At 52.6% G+C, this 13,814-nt stretch overlaps 1 protein-coding gene across 1 annotated transcript; it reads left to right on the top strand.

Moving 5' to 3' along the window:
- The first annotated feature begins 968 nt into the window (after positions 1-968).
- snx4 (sorting nexin 4) lies at positions 969-12,748 on the top strand. The gene is given in 14 exon segments (XM_031893158.1): positions 969-1,149; positions 3,089-3,210; positions 4,005-4,143; positions 5,994-6,143; positions 6,271-6,318; positions 6,406-6,461; positions 7,161-7,233; positions 7,334-7,395; positions 7,691-7,781; positions 7,783-7,847; positions 8,388-8,487; positions 8,562-8,707; positions 8,801-8,915; positions 12,195-12,748. Coding segments are annotated over 14 exon segments (1,314 nt in total). The 5' UTR covers positions 969-1,050; the 3' UTR covers positions 12,243-12,748.
- Positions 12,749-13,814: the final 1,066 nt, after the last annotated feature.

Here is a 13,814-nt window from a genome sequence, read left to right as displayed (position 1 = left end):
CTAGCGGCGGCTTAATCCACCCACCTAGACACTTTAGGCCCTGCTCTCCAGCAGATGTATTGCTGGGGGGTATTAACCCCACTACCACCCCTGGAGGGGCAATATCCGCCCATTCTAACATAATTACCTACATGTCACTCGTGGAGCGACCTATCACCAGAACTGACTCTCTAATAACTGCGCCTGTAGCACTCCCCTACCCAGAGGCAGTCCCAGGCCTAAGCCCCACAGCACATGGCTGCACCCCTTTATATAACCTTACACCCCACCCTATGGCTACGACCCAAACTGCAGGGATACTCCCTGTTAACTCCTAATATCCCAGACTATACCCAGTGTCCCATTAACCAGCACCCCCCTGGGGCCTATACTAGGGGTGCCCATCCTACGGGGCCCATTTTTTCAAACCCCCACATACATTTAGGGTCAAAGATCAGTTTTTGCGCCTCAGTCAGAACTCAAGCCCCCCTTCTGCCCCAGACTCTACTGCCAGCAGCGCTGTAGGAGTTAATTATTGTTAATAAGGGGCAAAGAATAACCTTGGCCTGATTCTGCCCCTCAGAATAAATACCCCAGAGAGGAAAGTGCCCCAGTCTGGGGCAGCAGGACATTGGGGCTCAGGGCCCACACAGCTACTGGGATTAACAGAGAGCCGCCATTACTCTCCCCCCCACCTTCTCAACCTGGGGGCGGGACCCCTTTGGGGAGACATATTCCGGGGGCCTTAGGGATAATGTGAAGGTTGGGGGGCACCACAACACAAGGAACTGTATGAAAGGGTCGCGGCATTAGGAAGCTTGGGAACCACTGGGTTAAACTCACTACCCAGGAGCCCCCAGTTCCACCAGGTGCATTATGGGGGGAAATACAACTAAGGATATGTCATGTGACCCAGCAGAACGCCACGTCACGCCTTTAAGCAGCTTTGCACATGCGCATTGCGCCTTAGCCATGAAGTCAGCGCTCAAACCGGAAGCGAAAGCGGGACTGGCGGAAGTGGTAGAAAACTCAGGGCTGTAGCTCCCGGAAGTAGATTTGATTCAGGGCGGGATGTCAGCTGATCGGGAGAGAGAGATGTTCCAGTCCGGGGACCCTGAGGGGGAGAGCGGGGAAGAGAGTGAGGGCCCCGCCCCGGGCCGGATTGGTGAGGTGGGAGCTATGTGCCCGTCTCTCAACTGTCTCTCAGCCGTCTCTTCCCTGTCTCTCAGCCGTCTCTTCCCTGTCTCCCAACTGTCTCTCAGCCGTCTCTTCCCTGTCTCTCAGCCGTCTCTTCCCTGTCTCCCAACTGTCTCTCAGCCGTCTCTTCCCTGTCTCTCAGCCGTCTCTTCCCTGTCTCTTCCCTGTCTCCCAACTGTCTCTCAGCCGTCTCTTCCCTGTCTCTCAGCCGTCTCTTCCCTGTCTCCCAACTGTCTCTCAGCCGTCTCTTCCCTGTCTCTCAGCCGTCTCTTCCCTGTCTCCCAACTGTCTCTCAGCCGTCTCTTCCCTGTCTCCCAACTGTCTCTCAGCCGTCTCTTCCCTGTCTCTCAGCCGTCTCTTCCCTGTCTCTCAGCCGTCTCTTCCCTGTCTCTCAGCCGTCTCTTCCCTGTCTCTCAGCCGTCTCTTCCCTGTCTCTCAGCCGTCTCTTCCCTGTCTCCCAGCCGTCTCTTCCCTGTCTCCCAACTGTCTCTTCCCTGTCTCCCAACTGTCTCTCAGCCGTCTCTTCCCTGTCTCTCAGCCGTCTCTTCCCTGTCTCTCAGCCGTCTCTTCCCTGTCTCTCAGCCGTCTCTTCCCTGTCTCCCAACTGTCTCTTCCCTGTCTCCCAACTGTCTCTTCCCTGTCTCCCAACTGTCTCTTCCCTGTCTCCCAACTGTCTCTCAGCCGTCTCCCAACTGTCTCTCAGCCGTCTCCCAACTGTCTCTCAGCCGTCTCTTCCCTGTCTCTCAGCCGTCTCTTCCCTGTCTCCCAACTGTCTCTTCCCTGTCTCCCAACTGTCTCTCAGCCGTCTCTTCCCTTTCTCCCAACTGTCTCTTACCTGTCTCCCAACTGTCCCTCAGCCGTCTCTTCCCTGTCTCCCAACTGTCTCTTCCCTGTCTCCCAACTGTCTCTTCCCTGTCTCCCAACTGTCTCTTCCCTGTCTCCCAACTGTCTCTTCCCCTGTCTCCCAACTGTCTCTTCCCTGTCTCCCAACTGTCTCTTCCCTGTCTCCCAACTGTCTCTTCCCTGTCTCCCAACTGTCTCTTCCCTGTCTCCCAACTGTCTCTCAGCCGTCTCTTCCCTGTCTCCCAACTGTCTCTTCCCTGTCTCCCAACTGTCTCTCAGCCGTCTCTTCCCTGTCTCCCAACTGTCTCTTACCTGTCTCCCAACTGTCTCTCAGCCGTCTCTTCCCTGTCTCCCAACTGTCTCTCAGCCGTCTCTTCCCTGTCTCCCAACTGTCTCTCAGCCGTCTCTTCCCTGTCTCCCAACTGTCTCTCAGCCGTCTTTTACCCCCCTCACCCCCCAGTGGCACCGACAGCCTCCCCGTTTGCTCCCTCCCTCTGCCTCAATAATGTCCCAAGTCCTGTCATTCATACCCCCCTAATATTACTGCCCCCAATAATCCCTACTGTTACCCCCCTGGGCATGTCACTGCCCCCCATTATACTCTCCCCCCCAATAACATTCTTGCCCCCAGCTGTGCTGCTTATATCCTCATGTGTAATATTACCCCTTTCTTATACCCTGTGAGTCCCAGTAATCCTATTGTCCCCTAATACCCCCTGTAATTCTGCCCCAGATAATACTGCTCCCGCTGCCTGTTACAGTAATTACCCCAGTAACTTTACCCCCCTCTCATTCTGTGCATTTGGTTATTATGTTGAGCCAAACTGGGAAGGTGGCAGTTAATGAAAAGATACTTCCCAGTAACATCCTCCTTATGTGTAAGCCTGAGACACGGGGGCAGCCGGGAGGTGGGAGGGGCAGAGGGCGACAGGAAGTGAAACCCCCGTTTGTTAGTGTATAGTAAGGAACATAAGTCGCTAGACAGTAAAGCCCCACGTTAGTTCCCGCCAGTCGCACATAAATTAAAGGCCACATTTCCCCCCAAGTAACATTCTGCCTTTTGGCTCAGATGTCGGATGAAAATTGTTTATTGAAGAAACTTGAAATCAGTGTTTCTGAAGCGGAAAAACGGAGCGGGAAGAACGCGGTGAGCATGCAGGAGACCTACACGGCGTATCTGATTGAGACCCGGTAAGGAGCCGTAGGGCACGAGTGCGCCCCTGTCTGGCACGCTGTTAGTAGCCCGGGGGCAAGCCCCAAAAATTGAAGTGGAAGAAAATGTTGGTTTTATGCCCGGCACCAACACTGAGTGATTTCGTTTACAGTTCTGCAGCTGTTTTGTTTTGAAATTACGTAGATATCAGTTGCTAGGACCAATTTACCCTAGCAACCAGGCAAGGGCATGAATGGGAGATGAATAGGAGAGGAGTGAGAAGAAAGATAAGGAATAAAAAGTAACAATAACAGAAGCTGGAGCCTCACAGAGCAATAGGGTTTGGTTGTCGGGGTCAGTGACCCCCATTTGAGAGGTGGAAAGAGGCAGAAGGAGGGCAAATAAACTAAAAATTAACTACCCCTTTAGCCCCCGATTGCTGCTGTATATACAGTATAGTGAATAAAGTACCCCCTGTTGTATATTATAAGTCACCGAGGAGTTCCGTGACCATATATTTTATACAGGCCGTGGAACTCAGAGGTGACTTTTAATATCCTTATATTTTACAACAGGGGGTACTTTATTTATTATACAAGTTTCAGTGAGTCATGTGACAGAAATGACATCACTAAGCTCCGATTATAACTGATGACATCACTAGGCACCATTTATAAGGATATAATTTACAGTTTGGTCCCATAGGGAAATGACCCGACTGTATATTATATATATATATATATCTATAGCCGGTAGTACAGCACTGCCAAAGGGAACGGATAAACTCGAATCGGCTTGTTTATTTACTCTCACCTGAGTCCTTGTGTTTCAGGGCACTGGACGGCCAATCAGAGCTGCAGAATTCCCCCCTTGATTCGCTATGGAGGCGCTACAGCGAGTTTGAGCTGCTGCGGAACTACCTGTGCGTCAGTTACCCCTACGTGGTGGTGCCGCCGTTACCAGAGAAACGGGTACAGTTATTGTAACAGGGTGGCACTTCCTGGGAATCTGCCCCCCTTGATTTATATGGGCCGATCCCAACTAGCTGCCCGCTATATGGGTATATGGGTAAATGCCCTGATTGTGGGGCTCATTCCCTCACAGGGGCTAAGATATCCTATCAGATTCAGGGCCGCCATCAGGGGGGTCGTCCCATCCTACAGTAGCTCGAGCCCCCTTTAATCCATTCCGGGCCCCTGTCATTGGTGGTGAGCGGGTAATCCTATTGGTCGCCCCATGCGTATGTGTGACGTCAGTACGCATGGGGCGCAACCAGTCTTTTAGGGGGCCTTGGCTACCAGTGTTTTAGGGGGCCCTGGCTACCAGTGTTTTAGGGGGCCCTGGCTACCAGTGTTTTAGGGGGCCTTGGCTTCCAGTGTTTTAGGGGGCCCTGGCTACCAGTGTTTTAGGGGGCCCTGGCTACCAGTGTTTTAGGGGCCCTGGCTACCAGTGTTTTAGGAGGCCCTGGCTACCAGTGTTTTAGGGGGCCTGGTCAGGTTAGGGGCCCTGGCTACCAGTGTTTTAGGGGGCCCTGGCTACCAGTGTTTTAGGGGGCCCTGGCTACCAGTGTTTTAGGGGGCCCTGGCTACCAGTGTTTTAGGGGGCCCTGGCTACCAGTGTTTTAGGGGGCCCTGGCTACCAGTGTTTTAGGGGGCCCTGGCTACCAGTGTTTTAGGGGGCCCTGGCTACCAGTGTTTTAGGGGGCCCTGGCTACCAGTGTTTTAGGGGGCCCTGGCTACCAGTGTTTTAGGGGCCCTGGCTACCAGTGTTTTAGGGGGCCCTGGCTACCAGTGGTTTTAGGGGGCCCTGGCTACCAGTGTTTTAGGGGGCCCTGGCTACCAGTGTTTTAGGGGCCTGGCTACCAGTGTTTTTAGGGGGCCCTGGCTACCAGTGTTTTAGGGGCCCTGGCTACCAGTGTTTTAGGGGGCCCTGGCTACCAGTGTTTTAGGGGGCCCTGGCTACCAGTGTTTTAGGGGGCCCTGGCTACCAGTGTTTTAGGGGGCCCTGGCTACCAGGTGTTTTAGGGGGCCCTGGCTACCAGTGTTTTAGGGGGCCCTGGCACCAGTGTTTAGGGGGCCCTGGCTACCAGTGATTTGGGGGCCCTGGCTACCAGTTGTTTAGGGGGCCTGGCTACCAGTGTTTTAGGGGGCCTGGCTTCCAGTGTTTTTAGGGGGCCTTGGCTTCCAGTGTTTTAGGGGGGCCTGGCTTACCAGTGTTTTAGGGGCCCTGGCTACCAGTGTTTAGGGGGCCCTGGCTTACCAGTGTTTTAGGGCCCTGGCTACCATGGTTTTAGGGGGCCTCTTCAGTGTTTTAGGGGGCCCTGGCTACCAGTGTTTTAGGGGGCCCTGGCTACCAGTGTTTTAGGGGGCCCTGGCTACCAGTGTTTTAGGGGGCCCTGGCTACCAGTGTTTTAGGGGGCCCTGGCTACCAGTGTTTTAGGGGGCCCTGGCTACCAGTGTTTTAGGGGGCCCTGGCTACCAGTGTTTTAGGGGGCCCTGGCTACCAGTGTTTTAGGGGAGCCCTGGCTACCAGTGTTTTAGGGGGCCCTGGCCACCAATGTCTGTGTGTCCTTTGTACTGATGGGAGGGGTCACTGGGGGTAGAAAGACCTCCTTACCATACAAGCTCTTATTGCACTATAACATCTGTGTTTGGCCATTCGGGGAGTTGTAGTTGAATAGCATATAATTACCCCTCCCTATGTAGAGAATGTAAGGGGTTATGGGGCAGATTGCTGGTTGGTGCTATAGTGCTTTGCCCCTGGGTTGGTTATGGGTGGGTGGATCCGCACCGATACCCTGACTGTCGCTCGCGTTGCGCAGGCTGAATTTGTGTGGCACAAACTGTCGGCTGATAACATGGACCCGGACTTTGTGGAGCGGAGGAGGATCGGACTGGAGAACTTCCTTCTGCGAGTTGCTTCCCATCCTGCCCTGAGTCACGATGACGTTTTCCATGCTTTCCTTAATCAGGTAAATCCCCGCGGATCCCCTGGCACTGGGGTAGGAGCAACAGTAATGCCCCTAGCTGCTCGGTTGCCCCGCCTGGGGGGGGTGATTGGTTCCTCTGAGGCAAACCCTTTCCCCTTGTGCTTTATAGGAATCGGGCTGGAAGGAGCTGCTGAATGAGGCCGGGCTGCAGCTTAAGGTAAGTGTTTGTGTTTGTGCCCCCCCCCCCGGGGGCAGCACAGGGGCACTTTCTACTCATAAACTGCTCTTTGTGTTTGTTTCTCAGGCCGACTCCAGGCTCAAGTCGCTAAACGCCACGTTTCGAGTTAAAAACCCAGACAAGTGAGTAACCATTTGCGCTGTGAGTGTGGCCCCTCTGCCACTACCCAGGGGCCCCCGGAGAGTCCTGCCCCCTCCTTTTCTTATTAGAATCAACTCTTATTTATAAAGCGCCAAGAAATTCTTCTGCAAAATATAGAAATCTCTCCAGCGCCGATGGCTGTGGGACAGAAGCACAGAACCAATAATCTATAGGGCAGTACTTTTGCCCCCCCAAGTTGGAGTGATACCCCCCCCCCCCAGCAGCCGATCAGTAGAACAATGGGAATGGAGCAAGATAGCAGCTCCCAGTAGGTATCAGAATAGCACTCAATAGTAAGAAATCCAAGTCTGGCTTGGGACTCCTCCAGTTACATGGGAGTAGGAGAAACAATAGGTTAGCTGAAAGCAGTTCTAATGTGTAGCGCTGGCTGAAAGCTCAGACTCAGGCACACTTTACTGCTGCGCTGCAAGTTGGAGTGATATCCCCCTCACCCCCAGCAGCCGATCAGCAGAACAATGGGAAGGGAGCAAGATAGCAGCTCCCAGTAGGTATCAGAATAGCACTCAATAGTAAGAAATCCAAGTCCGGCTTGGGACTCCAGTTACATGGGAGTAGGAGAAACAATAGCTGAAAAGCAGTTCTAATGTGAAGCACTGGGGGCACTTTGTGGGTGAATCTGCCCTAACCCCCATCTCTTACTCTGTCTCTTGTTCCCTCAGGAGATTTACAGAGCTGAAACATTACAGCGACGAGTTGCAGTCGGTCATCTCTCACCTCCTGCGGGTCAGAGCCGTGAGTATCCCCTGGTCTGTTAGTGAGGGGGCAGTGCCCCCGGTGCCCGGGCTGTGCATTGTTTGAATCACTGTCCCATTCATTGCTCTTCTCCCCACAGAGAGTGGCTGACCGGCTGTACGGAGTGTACAAGGTCCATGGGAACTATGGGCGAGTGTTCAGGTAGGTGGGGGCTCAATCCTTATTCCCCTACCTGGGTACAAATCTACCAGAATCTGGCGGATCGGCCTTGTATTGCAGCTATTGGGCTGGCTGACTGCTGTTGTTGGGGTGCAAGGGGTTAAAGCCAAGGGGCATTGTGATTGGGTGGCAGGGGTGTTCTTGCTGCAAAATAAATATTCAAGGTTGATTTATAAATAAAGATCTGTATGTGTTTGTGGGTGGCCTGGTATTGGGGGGCAAGGAATATTGCATTGTGGGAGCTATCCTGCTAATGTGACCTCACTTGTGTCCCCAGCGAATGGAGTGCAATCGAGAGGGAGATGGGGGACGGGCTGCAGAGCGCTGGTGCAGAGTACGCAAGCCTCTATTCGATGATGATACTGGTAGGAGGAGGAACATTACAGCGGGATCAAGCCTGAACAGCAATATTTGTTCTACGCTGAGGCTCTGCGGTACCGCTCTCTTTCTAATGCCCTTATTCCCCCACAGTGGTCTCACACCCCCCTCAGGGGCAGAAGCATTAGCCCCCCATAAGCACAGGGGGTGGGACTAGGCTCTCTCTGCTTGGTTGCTGCTGAGGGCAAAATATCCATGAGCTGCCATAAGAAAAGCATTTCCTGGTTTAATATCTCACCCAGGGAGAGTGGGGAAGGCGGGGCCCAGGGGAAGGCGGGGCCCAGGGGAAAGTGGCAAAGGCGGGGCCCAGGGGAAAGTGGCAAAGGCGGGGCCCAGGGGAAAGTGGGGAAGGCGGGGCCCAGGGAAAAGTGGAGGAGGCGGGGCCCAGGGAAAAGTGGAGGAGGCGGGGCCCAGGGAAAAGTGGAGGAGGCGGGGCCCAGGGAAAAGTGGAGGAGGCGGGGCCCAGGGAAAAGTGGAGGAGGCGGGGCCCAGGGAAAAGTGGAGGAGGCGGGGCCCAGGGAATAGTGGAGGAGGCGGGGCCCAGGGAAAAGTGGAGGAGGCGGGGCCCAAAGTAAAAGTTGGCTTTGTGCTTTCAGGGCTGTGTGCAGGAAACATGAACTCATGCAGTACGATCTGGAAATGTCTGCCCTCGATCTCCAGTCAAAGAAACAGCAGTGCGAGGAGCTAGCGACGGGGGTAGGTGCCTCTCTGTTTGTTTGGCCCCGAGTGTCGGATCATTCCCTGATGCTGAGCCCTGACTTCCCTTACAGACTGTCAGAACCTTCTCACTAAAGGGCATGACCAGCAAGCTCTTCGGCCAAGAGACCCCCGAGCAGAGAGAGGCCAAGATGAAGCTTTTAGAGGAGCAGATAGAAGAAGGGGAGGAGCAGCTAAAGAGCCACAATGTGGAGAGCAGGTAGGCTGATTGGTTCCCTGCCTGAATACGCTCCTTGCTATAAAAGCAAAGCTGATTGGCTGAGAGCGGCCCTGATTGTTGCTTTGTTTGCAGAGAGTTTGTGAGAGATGCCTGGCAGGAGGTGGAGCGATTTAAGGAGCAGAAGAACCGGGACTTAAAGGAGGCGCTAATCAGTTACGCCGTCATGCAGATCAGCATGTGCAAGAAGGTCCGTGCCTTTACTTACCCTTTAATATTGGGGCTCCCCCCATTCTCTCTTTGTTCCCCCACTTCTGTGTGTGTAACCCCCAGCTCTTTACATTGTGTGTGTGTAACCCCCAGCTCTTTACATTGTGTGTGTGTAACCCCCAGCTCTTTACATTGTGTGTGTGTGTAACCCCCAGCTCTTTACATTGTGTGTGTGTAACCCCCAGCTCTTTACATTGTGTGTGTGTAACCCCCAGCTCTTTACATTGTGTGTGTGTGTAACCCCCAGCTCTTTACATTGTGTGTGTGTGTAACACCCCCAGCTCTATTACATTGTGTGTGTGTTAACCCCAGCTCTTTACATTGTGTGTGTGTTAAACCCCCAGCTCTTTACATTGTGTGTGTGTAACCCCCAGCTCTTTTACATTGTGGTGTGTTGTACCCCAGCTCTTTACATTGTGTGTGTGTGTAACCCCCAGCTCTTTACATTGTTGTGTGTGTGTAACCCCCAGCTCTTTACCATGTGTGTGTGTGTAAACCCCCAGCTCTTTTACATTGTGTGGTGTGTGTAACCCCCAGCTCTTTACATTGTGTGTGTGTAACCCCCAGCTCTTTACATTGTGTGCTGTGTAACAGCACCCAGCCTTGGTACATTGTGTGTGTGTAACCCCAGCTCTTTACATGTGTGTGGTGATGGTAACCCCGCGCTCTTTTACATTGTGTGTGTGTGTGTGTAACCCCCAGCTCTTTTACATTGTGTGTGTGTGGATAACCCCCAGCTCTTTACATTGTGTGTGTGTAACCCCCAGCTCTTTACATTGTGTGTGTGTAGGTAACCCCAGCTCTTTACATTGTGTGTGTGTAGTAACCCCAGCTCTTTACATTGTGTGTGTGATGTGTAACCACTTGTGACCAGCTCTTTACATTGTGTGGTGTGTGTAACCCCAGCTCTTTACATTGTGTGTGTGTAACCCCCAGCTCTTTACATTGTGTGTGTGTGAACCCCCAGCTCTTTACATATCGTGTGTGTGTAACCCCCAGCTCTTTACATTGTGTGTGTGTGTGTGTGTGTAACCCCCACAGCCCTCTTTACAGTTGTGATTGTGTGTGTGCTGTAGACCCCCAGCTCTATTACATTTGTGTGTTGATGTAAACCCCCAGCTCTTTACATTGTGTGTAGTTTAAACCCCCAGACCTCTTTACATTGATGTGTGTGTGTGTGTGCTGTAACCCCAGCTCTATTACAATTAGGTGTGTAGTGAATGTAACCCATCAGCTCTTATAACATTGTGGTTGTTCTGTGTAAAGCCTCCCACAGCTGCATTACACTGATAGATGTGAATGATGTGATGTGTAACGCTCCGCGGCTTTTGACATTGATGTAGTGTGTGGGTGTGGTTAGACACGCCTGCAGCTCTTTTACTTAGCTGTGATAGAGTAACCCGCGCGCAGCTCGCTCGTTACATTGTTTGTGTGTGTGAACCCGCCAAGCCTCTTGTGAACATGTGTGGTGTGTAACCCCAGCTCTTTACATTTGAGTGGTGTGTGTAACCCCCAGCTCTTTACATTGTGTGTGTGTGTGTAATGCCCCAGCTCTTTACATTGGTGTGTGTGTTGTGTAACCCCCAGCTCTTTACATTGTGTGTGTGTAACCCCCAGCTCTTTACATTGTGTGTGTGTGTGTGTAACCCCCAGCTCTTTACATTGTGTGTGTGTGTGTGAATTGATCCCCAGCTAGCTGTTACAATTGTGTGTGTGTGTCGTAGACCCCAGCAATCGTTGTACATTGATGATGGTGGTGTGTATGTGTAACCCCGCATGGACAGCTCTTTACATTGTGTGGTCGTGGGGGTGTGTGGTGTAACAACCCCAGTCTTCTTTACAGTGTGTGCTGTGTGTGTGTCGGTGTAACGCCCCAGCTACATTTACATTGGTGGTGGTGTGTGTGTAACCCTACGACACAGCTTCTTGACGATTGGTGGTGTGGGTGTGTAACCCGGTGCCCAGACCGCTCTTTCATTGTGTTGTGTGTGTGTAACGCCCCAGATGCTTTCTACATTGTGTGTGTGTGTGTGGAACCGCCGCAGCCATCTGTTACATTGGCCTGTGGTGTTTAATAAGACACCCGTCCAGGCTCTATATACTGTGTGTGTAAGCCCCCAGCTCTTTACATTAGTGTGTGTGGTAACGCCCCGACTCTTTACATTGTGTGTGTGTACCCCAGCTCTTTCATTGTGTGTCGGTAATCTCCAGGCTCTTTAATTGTGCCTGTGTGTTAGACTGCCCTCAATGCTCTATATCTCGTGTGTGGTAACTCACCAGCTCTTGTACATTGTGTGTGATGGATGTGAGTGGTGTGGTGCAATGACAAGCCCCTCGCCTCTTTACATTTACTGTACTATTACGTCTGTAACCCCAGGCTCTTTAACGATTGTGTGTGCTGTAACCCCCACTTCTTTCACTTTGTGTGTGTGTAACCCCAGCTCATTTACATTGTGCTGTGGTGTATACCCCTCAGACTACCTTTACAATTGTGGTGTGTGTAACCAGCCAACGCATCTTACATTGTGGTGTGTGGTACCCCCAGCTCTGGTTACATTGTGGTGTGTAAACCTCCAAGCTTCTTTACATTGTGATATGTCGTTTGAACCGCCCAGCTCTACTATACTGTGTGTGTAGCCCGCAGCTCGTGTTCAACATTGTGTGTGTGTAGTGTGTGTGTAACCCCGCAGCTCCTGTTAGCATTGTGTGTGTTGTGTGTGTGTGTACAGCCGCCCAACAGCATTCTTGTACATTGTGTGTGTGTGTGCCTGTGTGATAACCTCCCCAGCTCTTTTACAAGTTGTGTGTGTGTACACCGGTCCAGACTCTTTACATTGTGTGTCAGCTGTGTGTAAACCCCAGCTCTTAGCAATTGTTGTGGTGTGTGTGTGTGCTAAACACCGCAGCTCTTTTAACATTTGTGTTGCGTGTTGAACCTCCAGCTCTTTACATTGTGTGTGTGTGTGTGTGTGTAACCCCCAGCTCTATATACTGTGTGTGTGTGTGGTGTGACCCCCAGCTCTTTACATTGTGTGTGTGTGTGTGTGTGTGTGTGTGTTTAACCCCCAGCTCTTTACATTGTGTGTGTGTAACCCCCAGCTCTATATACTGTGTGTGTGTGTGTAACCCCCAGCTCTTTACATCCTTGTGTGTGTGTGTAACCCCCAGCTCTTTACATCCTTGTGTGTGTGTGTAACCCCCAGCTCTATACATTGTGTGAGTTTAACCCCCAGTTGTTTGTGTGTTTTTGTGCTGGCAGGGGATCCAGGTGTGGAGCAATGCCAAGGAGTGTTTCAGTAAGATGTAACGCCGGAGCAGGTGCCCCCCGAGTTGCGCTGGGAGGGGTAACACAGAGGGGCATCGTGCATGTATCTGCAGCTCTATGTGGGGGGGCTGGGTGCAGAAGTGCCCCCCGGTTGTTATGGAGACGGTGCAGGCTTGTTTGTGCCTCTCTGGCTTATTTACAAGCGGTTTATGACGTGACTCTCCCAAAGAGCAGGAACCTGGGCCCCCCCAGCGGCACCTTCTGCGTGACTGGCAGCACCGGGTTGTGCCCCCCTGTATGGGCAGCCGGATTCACCCCCCCAGTGCCCAAACCTCTCTTCCCCATGTACATAAATAGGGACCATGGAAATGTTCCGCCGACGGGATCCCCCCAAGCCTTTATCTCTGCCCTCCTGCTCTTTATTATTAGCGGAATTCTTTCCTTAACCCAATCAGAAGGTTGGCATCAGACTGGCATGGAGAGCGTTGTGCCAAGTTGCACAGAGCATTATGTTTGTATCCAGTAACAAAGCAAAGTGCACTCCCCCGGGCACAGCAACTCTGTCCTGCACTACAGCTGCCTGTGGCTCTGCGGCCCTCCCCTCCCACAGTGACCCTGCATTACACACAGCCCCCCCTCCCCTCCCACAGTGACCCTGCATTACACACAGCCCCCCCTCCCCTCCCACAGTGACCCTGCATTACACACAGCCTCCCCTCCCACAGTGACCCTGCATTATACACAGCCCCTCTCCCCTCCCACAGTGACCCTGCATTATACACAGCCCCCCTCCCCTCCCACAGTGACCCTGCATTATACACAGCCCCCCTCCCCTCCCACAGTGACCCTGCATTACACACAGCCCCCCCTCCCACAGTGACCCTGCATTACACACAGCCCCCCCTCCACAGTGACTCTGCAGCCCTGCATTATACAGTCCCACCTCCCACAGTGACTCTGCAGCCCTGCATTATACAGTCCCACCTCCCACAGTGACTCTGCAGCCCTGCATTATACAGTCCCACCTCCCACAGTGACTATGCAGGGGCATTATACATGATCCCACCCCCTGGTGACTCCCATTGCCCCCACAGAGAATGGGAGAGGCATTACCTGAGCGGATTTTGCGCCACAGAGAGGATTCTGCTGTTTCGTAGGGACCATGTGGTTGTAATGGGAAATAAATGGCTGAACTGTAACACCCTGCGCCAGATGATTGTCCCTGTGTTAGTGCCCAGAGGGACGCCTGACCCAGCCTTCAGCTGTTGGGTGAGTGGAGCAAATTGCCAGAAGCCCACGCCCACCTTACAGGATGGGGGGGGCGGGGTGTTGATGGCTATGTCTTTAATTGTTTTTGTAATTTCACTTTTAATTACCTATTTGCTCATCTGCTGCAGTGTTAATTAATGTGACAGCGGCTAACGATGAGGTGTGTATTTGTATTCCTCGTGCCAAATGAGCTGAATAAACACTAACGCGACATGGACTCCTCCTTACTTTCATTGTACCGAATGGCGCGTTCTGTGGGCGTGGCCAAATACACCATCGCTATTGGCTGAATTGGGAGCTATGTGAGTAACTCAGTGCCGCCCTGATATATATATAGGGACCAGG

The sequence above is a fragment of the Xenopus tropicalis genome, chromosome 9 (assembly GCF_000004195.4).
Source record: "Xenopus tropicalis strain Nigerian chromosome 9, UCB_Xtro_10.0, whole genome shotgun sequence".
NCBI classification, from domain to species: Eukaryota; Metazoa; Chordata; class Amphibia; order Anura; family Pipidae; genus Xenopus; species Xenopus tropicalis.
This window is presented reverse-complemented; position numbering and strand designations above follow the sequence as displayed.